This window comes from Octopus sinensis, linkage group LG9, assembly GCF_006345805.1.
Source record: "Octopus sinensis linkage group LG9, ASM634580v1, whole genome shotgun sequence".
In the NCBI taxonomy this organism is placed as follows: Eukaryota; Metazoa; Mollusca; class Cephalopoda; order Octopoda; family Octopodidae; genus Octopus; species Octopus sinensis.
This window is the reverse complement of record NC_043005.1, coordinates 49,589,522-49,608,142: the sequence shown is the minus strand read 5'-3', so window position 1 is coordinate 49,608,142 and position 18,621 is coordinate 49,589,522. Positions and strand designations below refer to the sequence as shown.

General features: G+C 35.7%; 1 protein-coding gene across 7 annotated transcripts in view; it reads right to left on the bottom strand.

Annotated features, from left to right (window-relative positions):
• Window positions 1–18,621, bottom strand: part of LOC115215937 (ras and EF-hand domain-containing protein homolog) — a 60,727-nt gene that overhangs the window by 22,613 nt on the left and 19,493 nt on the right. For all 7 annotated transcript variants that reach the window (XM_029785302.2, XM_036505953.1, XM_036505952.1 and 4 more), the window contains one exon: window positions 317–442. In XM_029785302.2, the coding sequence (XP_029641162.1) occupies window positions 317–442 (126 nt within the window). The remainder of the gene's footprint in view (window positions 1–316; window positions 443–18,621) is intronic.

Genomic DNA, 18,621 nt, shown 5'->3' with positions numbered 1-18,621 from the left:
AAACCATGTTGTTGGAAAGCAAACTTCTTACCCCACAGTAATATGTTTTTATGCATTTTAAGAATATTAAATTTTGGCATGATGCTAGCAAATTTAGTGGGAGGAATGAGCCAATTGCATTGCGTCCAGGGCTCAGCTGATACATACTTTATCGACCCTGAAAGGAAGAAAGGCAAAGTTGAATCCTTTGCAGAATTTTAACTCAGAATGCAAAGGGATAGAAGAAAGCTGCTTGGCATTTTGTCTGATGTGTTAACAATTCTGTTAGCATGCTGCCTCCAAATAACTAAAAATAATGTAATGATATAAAGGATACAGTAGCTCGGTAATGTTGGGAGAAGAATTGATGGACATAACGTTTGATGATACTTGTTTTTCCAGTTCCTAATTCTCCAATAACAAGAATCTTATATAAGTGTTCTTTCTTTTCAACCCCAGATGTCTGAAAAAAAAAAGAAGAAAAGTAACAAACATGATAAATATTGATAAACAAGGGAATTAAAATTCATTTCTCTTTATATATAACTAATCTTTTCTAAGCATATATCCTATACACACATGTGAAGGTACATAGCCTAATGGCTAGGGTGTTTGCACTCATGATTGCAAGCTCATGGTTTCAGTTCCTGGGCCACATGGTGTGTTGTGTTCTCAAGCAAAACACTTCATTTCACATTGCACCAGGCCACTCAGTTTAGGGGGAATGTCATAATCACAGTCATTTATGTATTATTGGCCTGCCAAGCCAATGGGGTGGCATTGTTTGAAAGCTACAGCACTGCAAGGAAGTGCAATTTGACCTGCAGTGTACAACAGTATTTGAATGTCTGGTTGATACCATGATACAGATATCCATACATATATAACTGCTACCTTGGTGGTATAGGTATGTTCTTGAGTGAAGTTCCCAAATAAGGTTTTTCCAATGTCAAAGGATTATTAGCTGTTAGAACTCTTCCGGGTGGGAGTTTTTTGTGTTTTAATATTTCACTTAGGTATTGCGAGACTAATAAATCAGTGTAGAACTTAATACGTGTATTGAACGATACAAATTAGATTATTTTCTTTCAAACACAGAATTGCTGTTAAAACAGCAGAAAAACTGGGAAAATTACCCTTATAAAGCAGAAAAATTTGTCAACAACAAGCCATAGCACACGAACCCATATCCCTCAAAGACTCCAGCTGAGTGCTTTACCATTAAACTAAACTGCCTGCTGACAAATTCATGACGGGTTGTTGACAAATTTTACCTGTTGCTCTAGTGGCAATTTAGCATTGGAAAAAATATCATCTAATTTGTGTTGTTCAATACACATTTTGATGCTTATAAAACAAAACAAATGTTAGTTTGTTTATATTTATACATATAATTAATATATATATATGTTTCAGAATCCACTAACAAAGCTTTGGTCAGCCTGACGCTATGGTAGAAGGTCCTATGCAGTGGGACTGAACCCGGAACCATGTGGTTAAGAAGCAAATTTCTTACCACATAGCCATATCTGTTTTACTGTGAAATTTCATAAACATATATTTTTTTTTTGAAATGTTTAAAGAGTTTATGAATATGCTATTTTCTAATTTTCTGAATCAATTAGTAGCAAAAATCTAAATATACTGTAGAATATTCTTCAGCATGAGTGTAGAGCGATATTAAGAAAGAAAGATGAAAAAGTGATGAATGATTATCATATGAACTTCATCATTCATCCCTTTGTCATCTCTCTTTCTTATTACAACTTTATACTCAGCAAACACTTTATTCTGAAACATATGTACATTGAGTTCTACACTGGGTTATTAGTCTTACAAAACCTAAGTGAAATATCAAAACACATAACAGCTATTTAAAACCAAATAAACCATAAATTCACCAAAACATATAAACAGGAAATCTCAAAATCTGAAACAAAAACATACGAACATCAACATATCTACATATAGGCAAACAATAGGAATGTAAAGAAAAGAAAGAGGAAATTATAATGAAGCTTTTTTCCGAGAGTACAACTGATAAAAAAAGCAAATGGTAACAAACAGGGAATTGAAACCCAGACAAACTTAGATTCTTGTAAATATACTAACATTACTCTTTGACTCTGTTTTGTCCATTTGTTTTTATTTGACACAACACTAATTTTTACAGTTAATTGAAGCAATGTCATTATATCAATGATGCTATAAGAAACATTCTTCAAAATTACATTTGTTAAGGTTATCTCTATAGACTTTCTATAGAAATTATAGCCAGCACTATAATTTCTATAGAAAATCTGTACAGATAACCTTAACAAGTGATATAATAGCACTGCTAACACAGTAGAACACAGAATTTACTTATTAAAAAAAAAACGTTTAATTTACTTATTTACTATTTAAAAAAAAAAACGTTTTATATACTTTGCTTAATGAAATCAGTGTCCCTACAAGTCATAAAATACACTGTTCCAAAAGAAATTTCTAAACTTTTCTTCATTTTAACATGAAGTCTGTCAATGTTTCAAAGGGATACTTACCAGGCAAGTGATTTTTGTGCTGAAACCATGATTTTAAACTAAAATGATTGCAGCAGGGAAAGCACATATTAGCTATTCAAAGATATTAAAAGACTGTCAGCTTCACTTAAACACTTATTATTTGGTGTCATGACAGTATAGTCATGCAGATATACGAAGCAGCTATTTTGTCATTACTGCAGAGTTTATCTATTCCCATGTGTATAAATTACTTTTTGTTTGAATTATTCATAGACCAACATGAAAAATAATATGTGCAGTGAATAAAACCCCAAACAACCACAATAGAAATACATCAATCCTTGTGATAATTCTGTCAAATTGTAGTAGCTATTTCAGCATTACATAAATAAGGTGTGTGTGTGTGTGTGTGTGTGTGTGTGTGTGTGTCTAAGTAGGGGGGTTCCGAAAGGTGTCTCAGGGAGTAGAGTCCCTGCCTTCCTGAGCTAGTTTTCCATCACATTTCTTAAAAAATCATGGTAGAGGCCTTGGTTTCGGGACCACTCATGTCCAGAAAATGGAGGTAAGCAAGGGCATGCTCCCTGTAGAAAATCCAGCTCCAAAAGAATCTCATGATAGCAAAAGAAAATGGGCACCAGCCAGCCCAAAGGTTGGGGTGGGCTGCACCTGCCTACCTCGGTTGCTATGGCATTGAGGTAGATCCGGCCACACTCATTAATGTGGACAAAACCCGGATTTAAACCACTGGATGATGATGACGATATATATATATATATATATGTGTGTATGGCCCCACCTCCTTTGGTCATGAGATTGCACCTAGAAAGTTCCCCTTCAAGAAACAAGCCTGGGCAAGGATGTTTATAGAAGACCAACAGTCACCCATGCATACCAGACTCCCCAGTCCACCCCAACGATGTTATCCAAGGGAGAGGCAAAGGCTGATACAGCTTTGCACCAGTGATGTTGCAGCTCATCTCTACATCTAATTGAACTGGAGCAACATGAAATAGAGTGTCTTGCTCAAGAATGCAACACACAGCCTAGTCTAGGAATCGAACTCACTGCCTTATGATTGTGTGCCCAACGCTCTAAGTCATGCACATTCACACACACACACACATATATATATATATATATATATATATATATATGTGTGTGTGTGTGTGTATAAACACACACACACATACACACATATATAGTGGCACTCCGTTGTTTACAATGACAAGGTTTCCAGTTGATCCAATCAACGGAACAGCTTGCTGGTGAAAGTGGCTGAACACTCCACAGACACGTGTACCCTTAACGTAGTCCTCAGGGACATTCAGCATGACACACAGTGTAACAAGGCTGGCCCTTTGAAATACAGGTACAACAGAAACAGGAAGAAAGAGTGAGAGAAAGTTGTGGTGAAAGAGTACAGCAGGGTTCGACACCATCCCTGCTGGAGCCTCGTGGAGCTTTATTTACAAATTATGCAATATCAAAATAAGGAGAAACAACCACACACACTCACACACACACATACACATTATATATCGTGGGCTTCTTTCAGTTTCCATCTATGAAATCCACTTACAAGGTTTTGATTGGTTTCATAGTCACTTTGATCACACAGCCAGGCCTACACTTATTACTTCCATCTTAGTAAAGGCAGAGGTATTGTTTTCAGTTGCATTTGTTTGTTTGTCCAAGGACAAGATATCTCATGAACCACTGGATGGATTTGGATGAAACTTTCAGGGATATTTGGCTCCATGATTGGCACAAACTGATTAGATTTTGGGATCAATCTGATACCAGACAAGGATTCAGGATTATTTTTCGTTTTTTTTTTTACTTAATTTTTGAGAGTGGTTGGGTTCATTTTTAGTATTATTCTTGCTTGTGAGAGCAGTCGAGTTTATTTCAGATATTCTCATTTTAAAATTCATCTCCGGCTAATCGTTGAGAGGATGTTGGTGTTGCCTTGGCGGAGGTTTGCACTCTCTGAGTGTTCTTGTATTAATATTACTGTTGGTTTCTAATTTTGGCACAAGGCCAGCAATATCAGGGAGAGGATAAATTGATTACATTGATTACATTGACCCCAATGCTTAAATGGTACTTATTTCGTTGCCTGCAAAAGGTTGTAAAGCAAAATTGGCTTCAGCAGAATTTGAACTCAAAACATAAGGACAGACAAAATGCTACTAAATATTTTGCCTGGCATGCTAATGATTCTGCCAGCTTGCTGAATTATATCAATATTAATATTAATACTTCATTATTATTTTCAGATGGACTTCTAATTCTATTAATATCAATTCAGAGCAGTGTAATCCAGAGGTAAATCCTATGTTAGCATGGTAAAGATATCCATTTAGATTTCAAGAACAAAAATAAAAAGAAAAGAAAAGAAAGGATAAAGAAATCCCAACAACAAAAACAAATAAGAGTACACGATAATTAATTTTACATTATAAACAAAGAATCAAAAAGTTCAATGGGATTGATCCAGTACCAGACAAGGATTCAAGATTATTTTTTCCGTTTTTTTTTTTTACTTAATTTTTGAGAGTGGTTGAGTTCATTTTTAGTATTCTTGCTTGTGAGAGCAGTCGAGTTTATTTCAGATATTCTCATTTTAAAACTCATCTCTGGCTAATCGTTGAGAGGATGTTGGTCTTTCGTCAAGTAAAGAAAAACAGAGAAGAAAGAAGTGAATGCTTCAGTCTCTTATGCTGAACCACTAAGCTACAGAAACATAAACAAACCAGCAGATGCAAAGAGATTGATAGGAGATGGAACTGCATTGTGTTATACAGTGGTGTATAACAGCATCAGATGGTCTGGCCGATACTGTGACACTGTGATATATGTATTAAGCCAGCTTGTGTTTTTATTTATCATTCTACTTCCAGACCATCTCAATGAGGATTGTTCTTATAGCTAACTTTTGACACTGGAGGTACCAGCTCTGGATGTAGGGGTTGGATTTAAAGTTCTCATCTATCATCTATCTGTATACCATGCCTGTTCTGCATTCTGCCACATTGTGTGTGTGTGTGTGTGGATGTGTGCTTATGTAGCTTTGTCTTCATGTCATTCACCAAACATAAATGAGTGTCATTGTCATATAAGCAGTGATCCTCATTTTCAGTCTTCCATGAAAACATCTCTGGCCATTGGAAAATATTGGCTTGCTTAGAAACCAGAAAGACTTTGTGAGTGGGAGGGATTCTAGCTGCAGAAAAATCTTCAACAAATCTCACATGACCCATGTAGGCATGGAAACGGAAACTTTATACATCATCATCATATATATACATAAACATACTTTTACACACACATGTGTATGTGTAAGTGTTTATGTGTGTGTGTGTTTGTAACTGTGAGTATGTGTGTATTTGTGTATCCTTATACAAAGATCTCATGTAGTTGTACATGAGTGTCACTATTATACAAGGCGTCATTTATTTTGAGTATTTTGTAAAAATATGTCTGGTCAAGGGGCAATATTACTTTGGTCGCAAATAGAAGAGGGTTGGTGATAGGAGGGGTATCCTGCTGTAGAGAATTTGCCTCAATAATCTCCATCCAGCCTATGCCAGCATGGAAAAGTGGATGTTAAAATAATGATATTCACACACACACTTAGACTGTAACCACTCATAATATGAAAGAGTACTGGTGAAAACCTCAATTAAATGCAAACATAATAGACCAGATATTGTGATTTGAGATAAATTATGAAGAGAAATGATGTGTAATAGTGGAAATTTGTTGCCCAGTGGATGTCAACATAAAGTTAAAGATCAATGAAAGAGAAAACACCCACGCTGAACTATTGAGAAATATACAGCTACTCCACTTAGATTACAATTTCAGATTCATACCTGTAATTATTGGGGGTACAAGGATACATAAAAAAAAATTTAGCACCAATCTTCAGAAATTAATTTTCTGAAAATCAGAAAAGAGAGGATAATTAGAAGACTACCGATACAAGCCATCAATAGAACTGTCAAAATATGTAAATCGTTCCAAAGTTTAGCATATAAGTACATATGCATATGTCTAGACATACAGCTTATATGTATGAGTATACATAGATAAAATGAGACATATCTGACTCTAAATACTTGCACATATACATACAAACATGTACAAATATCCTGAATGGTGTTGAAATTCTAAGAAAGGAGCCATGGCTCTAGGTTAGAAACTGACTAACTCCGTTGGTAAGAAATCTAGAAATAAAACTAAATACTAATGATTACATACATACAGGACAGATAGACAAGCTAGTATATCCTTTTTATATCTCAGAAAGTGACACAGACACATATATTGCTATTATATATATATATATATATATATAATATATATATATAATATATATATATATATATATCCTGCCTTTACTCTATCACACTATTTTTCAATGTTGATATTGTTAAACTGAAAGTGTACTTGAGTCAATGTGTAGTAGTGTAGTAGAGGGATTAATGTCTTTAGAAGACTTTTTATCCATAACCATACAAACACTAATGTATGTACATCATATATCTATACACATAGAAATATAGACACACAGATACACACACACAATTGTTCAAAATGTATATTCATTGTTCACTTTTTCTCAGAATATTTGTACAAAAGTAGCTGATTAAAATACACTGACATACTTCTAGCCAGGAAGGGAGACAAGCTAACCACTACAGGTACACATATAACAAACATTGATACTGGCACAAATATATATATATATATATATATATATATATATATGGGGAGAAAGAGAAACAGAGATACATATGTATGATCATTGTTTTATAGTCATGACATTGTATTCAAGTTTGGATGAAACATTAATCCAAGTAAGGTCTTAATTTTCGTGGGGAAAACACAGAAACAAGATAGATTACAAACCTCAAGAAAGTTGTCAGTTGTCATGTTTTATAGTAATAATAAACACTTTCCAATCCTAATGAAATACAAGTCATGAGATTCATGGAGTACTGCAGTTATTTCATTATCAGCTGACATAGATAAAAATGACTATAGAAGATCAAAAATCGCCTTTTTATCTCTGTTTACACCCTGATCACTTATTTGCCCTTCGAAACGGAAAAAAAAAAGTGAAAGAAAGAAAAGAAAGCTATGTCATAATTCATCAACCTGAATGAGGCGTGCAGGGGTACGGGGTGTGTTTCTATGAATAGAACAGTGAAATGCGGAAGCAGAGTTAGTTACAAATCAAATCGGTTTCATAAATGTCTGACTGAATTCAATATCTCTTGGATTCAAATATTTTTAATTCAGATATTGCTTCTATTTTATTATTTTTTATATTCTAAAATGTTATAACACATGTACACAGGCATGGCTATGTGGCAGGGAAGTTATCTGATCAACCATGTGGTATTGGGTTCAGTCCCATGGCACAGCACCTTGATTGAGTATCTTCTTCTACAGCACCAAGCCAATCTGAGCTTTGTGAGTGGATTTTGTAGAAGGAAATTTCAAGAAGCCTGATGTATGTGTGTGCATGTGAGTGTGTGTATGTGTGTGTGTGCATGCATGTATATATATATATATATATATATATATATATATATATATATGCTCTCTCTTCTCTTTAATTTAGAATTAAGTTTGACCAGTCACTTGCTTGGTAGCAAGGTTGTAAAGGAAAGCATCTTGTTTCGTTCATCATCCTTTAAACCTTAAGAAGGTTTTGCAGAATTTTATAGCCCCAAATAGCGTGATCTTTTGCAGAGTATGAATTAAGGATTTGCTTTCTCTCCACAAGAACCCAAGTCCAGCCATACTTTGCTCGAGACAAGTTGGCATGTATCCTGTTGCTCCAAAAGTAATAGATATGAAACTGAACGTTTATCTTGGGTACTGGATTTGCAATCTACTTATCAATGGTCCATAGATGCCCTCTTTCCCCTTGTATTTTTCTAACCACATTGGGATCCAGAGGGCAGCTGATTTCCACAACAGAGCATATCTTTTTCTTGTGGTTCCATTCAACAATATCTGGCCAGTTGTGCTTTAACCTGGTAGTGGTTTTAATTTTTAACTTCCACCAATATTTTTTTCTATCTCAATATAGTCAACTTTATCTGTAGGTGTTTTCCTGTTTTGTTATCCTGTCCCAGACTGTTCTGGCCACGGCATCATGTATGTGTGTGTGTATATGCACATGAGTGCATTGTGTGTGTTTATGTGTGTGTGTGTATATGCATGCATGTGAGTGTGTGTGTGTATGTGTGTGTTTCTTTGTACCATTAGCTTGACATGTGATGAGTGTAAATGAATATCACCATCATATAAATGATACCATTTCTTTCTGATCTTCTTGTATAAAACATGTCTGATCATGGTAAAATATTACCTTGCATGGAATCAGGTAAAGGCTGGTATCTAAAAGGATGTTGAGCTATATAACATGTACTTCAATGAAATTAGTAGATGTTAAACAATTATGATGAAGATTGGGGGTGCATGGCTTAGTGGTTATGGTGTTGGGTGTATGATCATAAGATTGTGATTTCGATTCCTGGACTGTGCAATGCATTGTGTTCTTGAGTGAAACACCTCATTTCACATTGTTCCAGTTCAGTCAGTTGGCAAAAAAGAGTATTCTTGCAATGGACTGGAGTTCCATTGAAAGGAAGAATATATGGGAGAAATATATATGCCTCAAAACCTAGGAAACTGGCCCCATGAGTCTACATGACTCAGGAAGGAGCTTTAATGATGATGATAAAGAAGATGGTGAGAAGGAGGATGGTGAGGAGGAAGAGGAGGATGTTGAGAAAGAGGAGGAAGATAGTGAGAAGTGGAGGAGGAGGGTGAGGAAGAGGATAGTGAAGGGTATGAGGAGGATTTTTTATTCTTTTTTCTTTTATTTTACCATTTTTTTTTTTCCATTTCAGGTACATTAACTAAGCAGTATAAATGACTACTGCCTAACATTACAATGTGATTGCTTTGCTAGCTTGATGAATATATCCACACTTTAATGCTGCATCTTTTTATACACAGACGCAAAACGATGAGAACCAACTAGTGAACTTAGTAAAAACAGCACAGAGTACTAAAAGGGATATCTGCATAAGAATAGAAGTAATGGAGAAATATGTATAAACAGAGAGAGAATATTTATAAAAACTGTAGCACAATAGCCCTCACCTGGATTTAAAAGACTGGATAATAATAATACCGATACCAATACTACTACTTATAATAATTATAACAATAATCCTTTCTATTATAAGCACAAGGCCTAAAATTTGTGGGAAGGAGACTAGTCTATTACATTGACCCCTGCGGCGAGCTGGCAGAAACGTTAGCACACTGGGAGAAATGCACAGCCGTATTTCGTCTGGCATTACGTTCTGGGTTCAAATTTCGCCGAGGTCGACTTTGCCTTTCATCCTTTCGGGGTCGATAAATTAAGTACCAGTTACGCACTGGAGTCGATATAATCGACTTAATCCATTTATCTGTCCTTGTTTGCCCCCTCTGTGTTTAGCCCCTTGTGGGTAGTAAAGAAATATATTACATTGACCCCTGTGTTTCACTGGTACTTAATTTATTGACCCCAAAAGGATGGAAGGCAAAGTCAACCTCAGCAGAATTTGAACTCAGAACGTAGTGACAGGCAAAATACCACTAAATATTTTGCCTGGCTTGTTAACAATTCTGCCAACTCACTGCCTTAATGATGATAATAATAATAATAATGATGGTCTCAGATTTTTCCACAAGGACAGCAGTTTTGTGGGAGGGAATGAGTCAATTACATCAACCCCAGTGTTCAATTGGTACTTATTTTATTGACCCCGAAAGGATAAAAACTAAGTCGACCTCAGTGGAATTTGAACTCACAACATAGCAAAGAGAGTAAAGAGAGTTATATTTATTTTGTAAACTAATAATACAATATTACATAAGCATTTCATAATGTTTCTTTCTATTCTGGAAACTTGCAGCGTACCAGCAGCTGATGGCTTGCGGACTGGCACCAGTCCACTGAGCAGCACTGAGCTAGAGGACTCTGTCAAGCTTTAATATATCTGTTTTGACATGGTTTCTGTGGTTGGATGCCCTACTAATGCCAACCACTTTACAGAGTGTACAGGGTGCTTTTTTGGTGGCACTAGCACAAATGAGTGACGTCACAAAGTGGTTCACATGGCATAAATTCTACTCATTTCAGTGAAGAAGAGAGCATTATACCAGGTGTTTCACCTTCACTGTAGAAGAAATAAATGACTACCCCAGATGGAAAGAGAGGGAAATGAGAAAAGGTGGTGATAAGTCATCAGGGTGTACCTTCAAAGTGTGAGAAAGTGAATATAAGAGAGAAGAAAGACAGAGGATTGAAAAGGGTGTGTGGTGTAATCATTTTACTGCATTTCAGTTGTTGGGTTCCTCCTTTTACCAAACAGAGCATCAGTGTGAAAGACAACTTTTTTGATGATGAAACACATTTATACATACATATAGATATGTGTGTGTGTGTGTACATGATCATCGTTTAATATCCGCCTTCCATGCTGGCATGGGTCGGATGGTTTGACAGGAGCTGACCCGGCAGAAGACTACACCAGGCTTCTACATCTGTTTCAGCATGGTTTTTACAGCTGGATACCCTTCCTAACTCCAACCACACCGCAGAGTGGACTGAGTAGTTTTTATGTGGCACAAGCACAGGCAAGGTCAGTTTTAGCATGATTTTTATAGCTAGATGCCCTTCCAAATGCCAACCACTTCACAGTGTGGACTGAATGCTTTTTTACATGACACCAGCACCAGCAAGGTCACCAAGTAACTTGTAATATAAGGAACCTTTGAAAGGGCAGTGGAGGAGATGATTTTGTGTCAGATGATGAAAGGTGAGTAAATTATTGAAAATGACACATCACTTTGGGTATGTATTATCACACTGAGTGAAATGACAAGAGGATCTAACACAGGACTTTTTTAAACAATCACCTGAAGCAGCGCAATTTATATCTTGGATGTATGATAATGATTTACACAACACCTCACCTATATACTAAAGTTGTAAAAATGTGTTGAGACAATTGTAGTGATTTGAAATAAAGAAAGCTGTTCATTCCATTTTCTTTCTTTAAACAGGACAAGAAGAGACATGTGAGATGGGGAATCACTGAAGAGATTACAGGACACATGATGAAAGATTTCAGACAAAGGACACTAAAATAAGGATAATAATAAGAATAAAGCTAAAGTGAAGAACAAGTACATAGTGCATGTTATCTGGCACAAAAAAAACACATCCTGAAATATAATATCTGTTTCAACACATGATTTCACATCAGGAGTCTTGCAAAACAAATACCTAAATGTATACATATTTATATGTCCACCTACTTGGAATAAAGAACTCAAGATAAGGTCAAGAGTAAATAAAATATTCAATCTATAGTCATTAGTATGACAAAATGTATTTTGTTGGACTAATGGTTATGGATTATATATGGATTATATATTTTATATATATATACATATAGGCGCAGGAGTGGCTGTGTGGTAAGTAGCTTGCTAACCAACCACATGGTTCTGGGTTCAATCCCACTGCGTGGCATCTTGGGCAAGTGTCTTCTGCTATGGCCCCGGGCCGACCAATGCCTTGTGAGTGGATTTGGTAGACAGAAACTGAAAGAAGCCTGTCGTATATATGTATATATATATATATGTGTGTGTGTGTTTGTGTGTCTGTGTTTGTCTCCCTTGACAACCGATGCTGGTGTGTTTACGTCCCCGTTACTTAGCGGTTCGGCAAAAAAGAGACCGATAGAATAAGTACTGGGCTTACAAAGAATAAGTCCCGGGGTCGATTTGCTCGACTAAAAGGCGGTGCTCCAGCATGGCCGCAGTCAAATGACTGAAACAAGTAAAAGAAAAGAAAGAGAAAGAGATATATTTGTACATTAAGTGGGTGTTTAGAACAAAACATATCAAATGGGTCTTAGATTAAATTATGAGGAGCAGTTTTAATTTAAGCACAATTTAAAGTAAAAGCGTTTGTATTTAAGAGCCAAGGACTGAATTAAACAGGTCGGTATCAAAAGAGTTAACTTGTTAGAAGTAGCAGTCAAATCTCCCTCAGATTACATCCTACTGTCCTATATGAAGCTAAATATACATTGGACAATGTAATTTTTGATATACAAAATGATAGGATGATTACAGCTAAAATGCTTTTGATAATAGGTCTGTTCAATCAGAGTTAATGAGGAGGAGGCGGGGTGATCTAACAATGGCAGCAACATTATCATGAAAGATATCTGCACAAGAAACTATATCAACATCACACAATGGGTGCAGAAAATAGATAATGGAAACATACATGATACAACATAGTGGTAAAATCATTGCACAAATAATACTCAGGAATTTGTCTGTACACACTGATAAAGTAAAAGTTTGCTAAAAGACGTTTAAATTCTAGTAGATGGAAAATAAACCAATCCCATTAATAAGATATAATCTATTTATAAACAGACATGGTACAAATATACAAAGTAGAACTGTTAAGTACTGCATATATATTACCCAGGATACTAGTACTAGTATGATTAAAGGCATACCTGCATTATGTATGCATGTGTGTGAGTGTATGTCATCATCATCATCATCATCATCATCATCATTTAACGTCCGTTTTCCATGCTAGCATGGGTTGGACAGTTCGACTGGGGTCTGGGAAGCCAGAGAGCTGCACCAGGCTCCAGTCTGATGTCGCAGTATTTCTACAGTTGGATGCTCTTCCTAACGCTATAATCCTTGTGCATCGGCCGGGAATGTGTGTATATATAATAAATATATATGTATGTGCATATAATTGTGCATGTATGTATGAATATCTATCTAGCTATATCCACACACACACACACAATTATGCAAATATGAAAGAGTTCTTTCAGCTTCCATCTACTAATTCCATTCACAACACTTTGGTCGGCCCAGGGCTAGAATAGAAGACATTTGCCCCAAGATGCCATGTGGTGGGACTGAACCTGAGAGCACATGGTTAGAAGCAAGTTTCTCATCTACAGAAATTGTAAAACATTTAGTTCAGTGCCTGCCAACATCAATAAATATGTAATCTGCATTTAACTATGTGACTGATTATTCATACAAAAAGCGGCAAACTGGCAGAATCATACAACATAACAAAAATCTATTTTTCCTGACTGTTTACATTCTGAATTCAAATCTTGCCAAAGTCAACTTTCTCTCATATTTTTGAAGCCTACAAAATAAACTACCAGTCGAGTACTTGCATTGATGTCATCAGTTAAACTTCCCCAAGATTACTGACTTTGTGCTTAAATAAGAAACAATTATATATCCCTTTTGTTACTAACCCGGCCAAAACCGGCTCTGGCTCTGTGGTAAAATATCTTGTTTTCATAAGTTTTGAATTAAAATCTTCCACGAAACCTTAGCCACAATTTATGTTCCTAACACTAGCTGAATGATAACTAAATTGTTTTACTAAATTCTTTGTTATATTTTAAATGATTGAAAGAAACACAGAGCATCTCAAAATAAATACAGTAATGAAAGGGATATACCTGGTGTGTGGCTTTAAGTTTTGTTATGGAAGCCTGAAGGCAATTTGAGAAGAATGAAGATGATGACATCTGAGCAGAAGCATAAGTTGTTAGAAGTGATAGTGAACAGTTCATTGATTTCAAGGAAATGCAATATTACTGAACTTGATGTGCTGCAATACAGCAATATTAAAGGAAGTGCTGCAATACAGCAATATTAAAGGAAGATTCCTATCCTAACAATGACGGACGGGTAGAGCATATAACTAAGCAATTTTACCAGGAGATTCTTGAGCATGATATGGTTAAAGGTATTCTTAATGTCAAGGACAATAACTTTGCTTTTATTGGAGTTCACAAAGACTAAAGGTTATAAGAGTACAATGTAAGAAAGATGGCCTTTATTGGATCTATCTTGTAAAAATCATAATGATAGTCACAACAAAGAACAAATGTATTATATTCCAATGTGCTTTAAAGTCTAGATTCAATGAGAAACACAAACACACACACACACATATATATAAATGCATGTATATTTTTTCAATGTGTGCAAATAATACACAATAAATAAATAAATATATAAATAGTTACCAGGGTAGCAAAAATTCACATAAATGCCAAGGATGTTACAGCCTACTTATAAAGGTAGAAGTTCCAGGGTTTAGTGAAATGCTTTTGAATTACATAGATAAATTAAGAAATGGAGTTAAATGCAGGTATTAGTCAAACATTTATACTTCCGACATAGGTTTCGAAGAAAACGTTGGTGGTTAAAAAAGCTTATTGATGTGTTTTGTTTCTCATTTTTTCCCTGACAAGATGATTACATTGTTTTACATTATTTTATTCCATCGGGAATAATACCAATGTCTTCTTCAAAACATATGACAGAAGTATAAAGATTTGAATAACACCTGCGTTTAACGCCATTTTTTAATTTATCTATATCTATCTATATATATATATATATTAAATCTTAGGGAATAATAAGTATCCCAGGTTATCAGGACATTTACTATTTTACACTTTACTAATTCAATGTAAACAGTATCATTTATAATATTATTACAAATTTGGGATTTTACCAATAGAACCACCACTCTATTTCAGGATAACCTTATTGTATGGAATACACATAGAAAGTTATATCCAATAAAATAATATAAGCATTTACAAAACCTACTATAAAATACAATAAAATTATTTGAAAAAATATTCGAAAAAATTTTATATAGCTTACCTGTTATTAGTCTTCTTTCCCCACAGGTAAGTTATATAGATTTTTCAAATAATTTTATAGTAAGTTTTTTGTAAATGCTTATATTAGTTTATTGGATATAACTTTCCATGCGTATTCAATACAATAAGGTTATCCTGAAATAGTAGTTGCAATTCTATTGGTAAAATCCCCAGTTTTTAATAATATATATATAAATTGATTGTCCCTGTATCATATATTTGAAAAAGAAGCACACTCTAAAGCATAGAACAGTAATGTGTTTATATGTTATGTCTATGTCCAGTCAGAGGGACCAATGTTTTCACATCCATAAAGGGCTTAGCTACATGGGCGACTCAACTGACTCTAAAACTAAATGCCATATAGTTCTTTGGTTTTAGAGTCTTGCGAGTCGTCCATGGGGCTAAGTCCTTTATGCATGTGAAACCACTGGTCACTCTATGACTAGACATATACTTAACTGCATATAAATACATTACTGCTCTATGCTTTAAATTGTGCTTCTTTTTCGAATATATGATACACTGATGATCAATATGTTAGTGCGCCGGGCGAAATGCGTAGCCGTATTTCGTCTGTCGTTACGTTCTGAGTTCAAATTCCACCGAGGTCGACTTTGCCTTTCATCCTTTCAGGGTCGATAAAGTAAGTACCAGTTACGCACTGGGGTTGATGTAATCGACTAAATCCCTTTGTCTGTCCTTGTTAGTGCCCTCTGTGTTTAGCCCCTTGTGGGTAGTAAAGAAATATAAATATGTGCGTGTGTGTGTCACTAAAACCATTGGTCACTTTATGACCAGGCATATACTTAGCTGCATATAAATTTATACATACATACATACATGCACACACACACACACACACACATATATTTATATATGGCAGGCTTCTTTCAGTTTCTGACTACCAAATCCACTCACAAGGCTTTGGTTGGCCTGCGGCTATAGTAGAAGACACTTGTCCAAGGTGCCTTGCAGTGGGACTGAACACAGAACTATGTGGTTGAGAAGTAAGCTTCTTACCACTCAGCCACACCTGTTTCTATAAATATATTTGAAAATTATAAATTGAGAAAATGGGGTCTCATCACTCAGGTGACACAAAATGACTAAAAATAGCAGTTGCAAATGAAAATGAACTGCCCTTAAGGCAAATAGAGAAAATAAGCAGTAAAGTGGGATGACAGATTCTTAATTACAGTCAAGAGTTGCGTAAATTAGATGTTTTCTCTTATTATCTAAGGTATGAATACTAGCTGTTGCATTTAGAATTCCTGATTAGCTGTTGTCCATCTTAGGTATGATTAGATCAGATTTGACATGTAACATATATTGACATATGACACAAGCAAAGGTTTGAAATGAAGGCATACAGATAAAAAGAACCAGAAATGTTAGTGTGAAAATTCTAAAATTATTTTGTATTTGTGTGCATGTGACAGATTTAAGATGCATTATTATCATCATCATCATATAACATGTTTTCCATGCCAGCATGGGTTAGACGGTTTGACTGAAGCTGGTAACCTGGAGAGCAGGACTAGGCTCCAGTTGTCTGTTTTGGTTTGGTTTCTACAGCTGGATGCCCTTCCTAACCCCAACCACTTTACAGAGTGTACTGGGTGTCTCTTACATGTCACTGGCATGGATGCCCTTTTATGTGTCCCTGGCACGAGTGCTTTTTACGTGTCACCAACACAGGTGCATTTTACGTCTCTGGCATGTGTGTGTATATATTTATATATGTGTGTGTGTGTGTATATCATTTTATCTTTATTTGTTTCACTCATCCAACTGCAACCATGCTGGGGTACCATCTACATTGAAGGGTTTAGTCAAACAGATTGACTGTAGTACTTATTTTTAAGGGAGGCGCAATGGCCCAGTGGTTAGGGCAGTGGACTCGTGGTCGGAGGATCACAGTTTTGATTCCCAGACCGGGTGTTGTGTGTGTTTATTGAGCGAAAACACCTAAATCTCCACAAGGCTCCAGCAAGGGGGTGGGGGTGGGGGGTGGCGACCCCTGTTGTACTCTTTCGACCCAACTTTCTCTCACTCTTTCTTCCTGTTTCTTGAGTAACGCTGTGATGGACTGGTGTCCCATCCAGCTGGGAGGAACACAAACGCCATAGAAACTGGGAAACTGAGCCCATGAGCTTGAAAAGGGCGCATAAATAAAAAAAATAACTTATTTTTAAGCCTAATACTTATTCTATCAGTCACTTTTCACTGAACCACTAAGTTATGGGAACATATATAAATCAGTATTGGTAGTCAAGTAATGGTTGGGGACAAATTCAGATATATATTTCATATATATATAAGTAATTATTTGAACTTTGGGTATATACCAAATTCAGGCTACCTGATGTCATCTATGGTTACGATATAACTGTTACTGGATCTACATCATAAATGGAAAATGGAGTTAGCAAGAATCTTTATTCATTGAAATGATTATTTCAATACATCCTGCATCTATCTCTTATAGGTGGGATATTGTACAGCTAGTTGAGTTGCATTTATCTTTGAAGGCTGTATCTCATCAGTGTCATGTTTTGAATGACAAGATGCAGCCTGCAAAGATGGATGCAGCACAACTAGCTGTGCAATATCCCACTTGTAAGGGACAGATGCAGGATGCATCAAAACAATTGTTGTGTTGAATGAAGATTCTTGCTAACTCAATTTTCCATTTTCCTCATTCATTATATATATATATATACATACACACACACACACACAACGAGCTTCTTTCAATTTTGTTGACCAAATCCGCTCACAAGACTTTGGTTGTCCTAGAGCTTATAGCAGAAGGCACTTGCCCAAAGTGTCACACAGTGGGACTGAACCTGAAAGCATGTGGTTTGAAAGAAAGCTTCTCACAGTACGGCCATACCCACACTTATATGTTAACATAAAGGACTAAGAATTTATTGTTGATGTCTTCTCTTCGGGCAGCCCTGATTGAGCAAACCTATGATCAAAGACATTCCAACCACGATGATCAAGGTTTATATTTTTTTCAGAAACAGAGTTTCTAAGGCTACGTTATGTGTTGTTTCTTTTTTAAGATAGCAATATGTGGCATGAGGGACTACATTGTCAAATGTGTTCATTCAATATTTAAAATAGTAGGAGTGATTCGAAGCAAATTTGCCTATTTCTAGCAGATTGAGCAACCACGTAGAGGTTCCATTGGTGACTCATAATTATTAGTTAGTGTCTGTATGTATTATTAAACTTAACATGCAACTATACTCAAGTTTGACAGAATTTATTTCAATTTGATTACATTTTCTAAC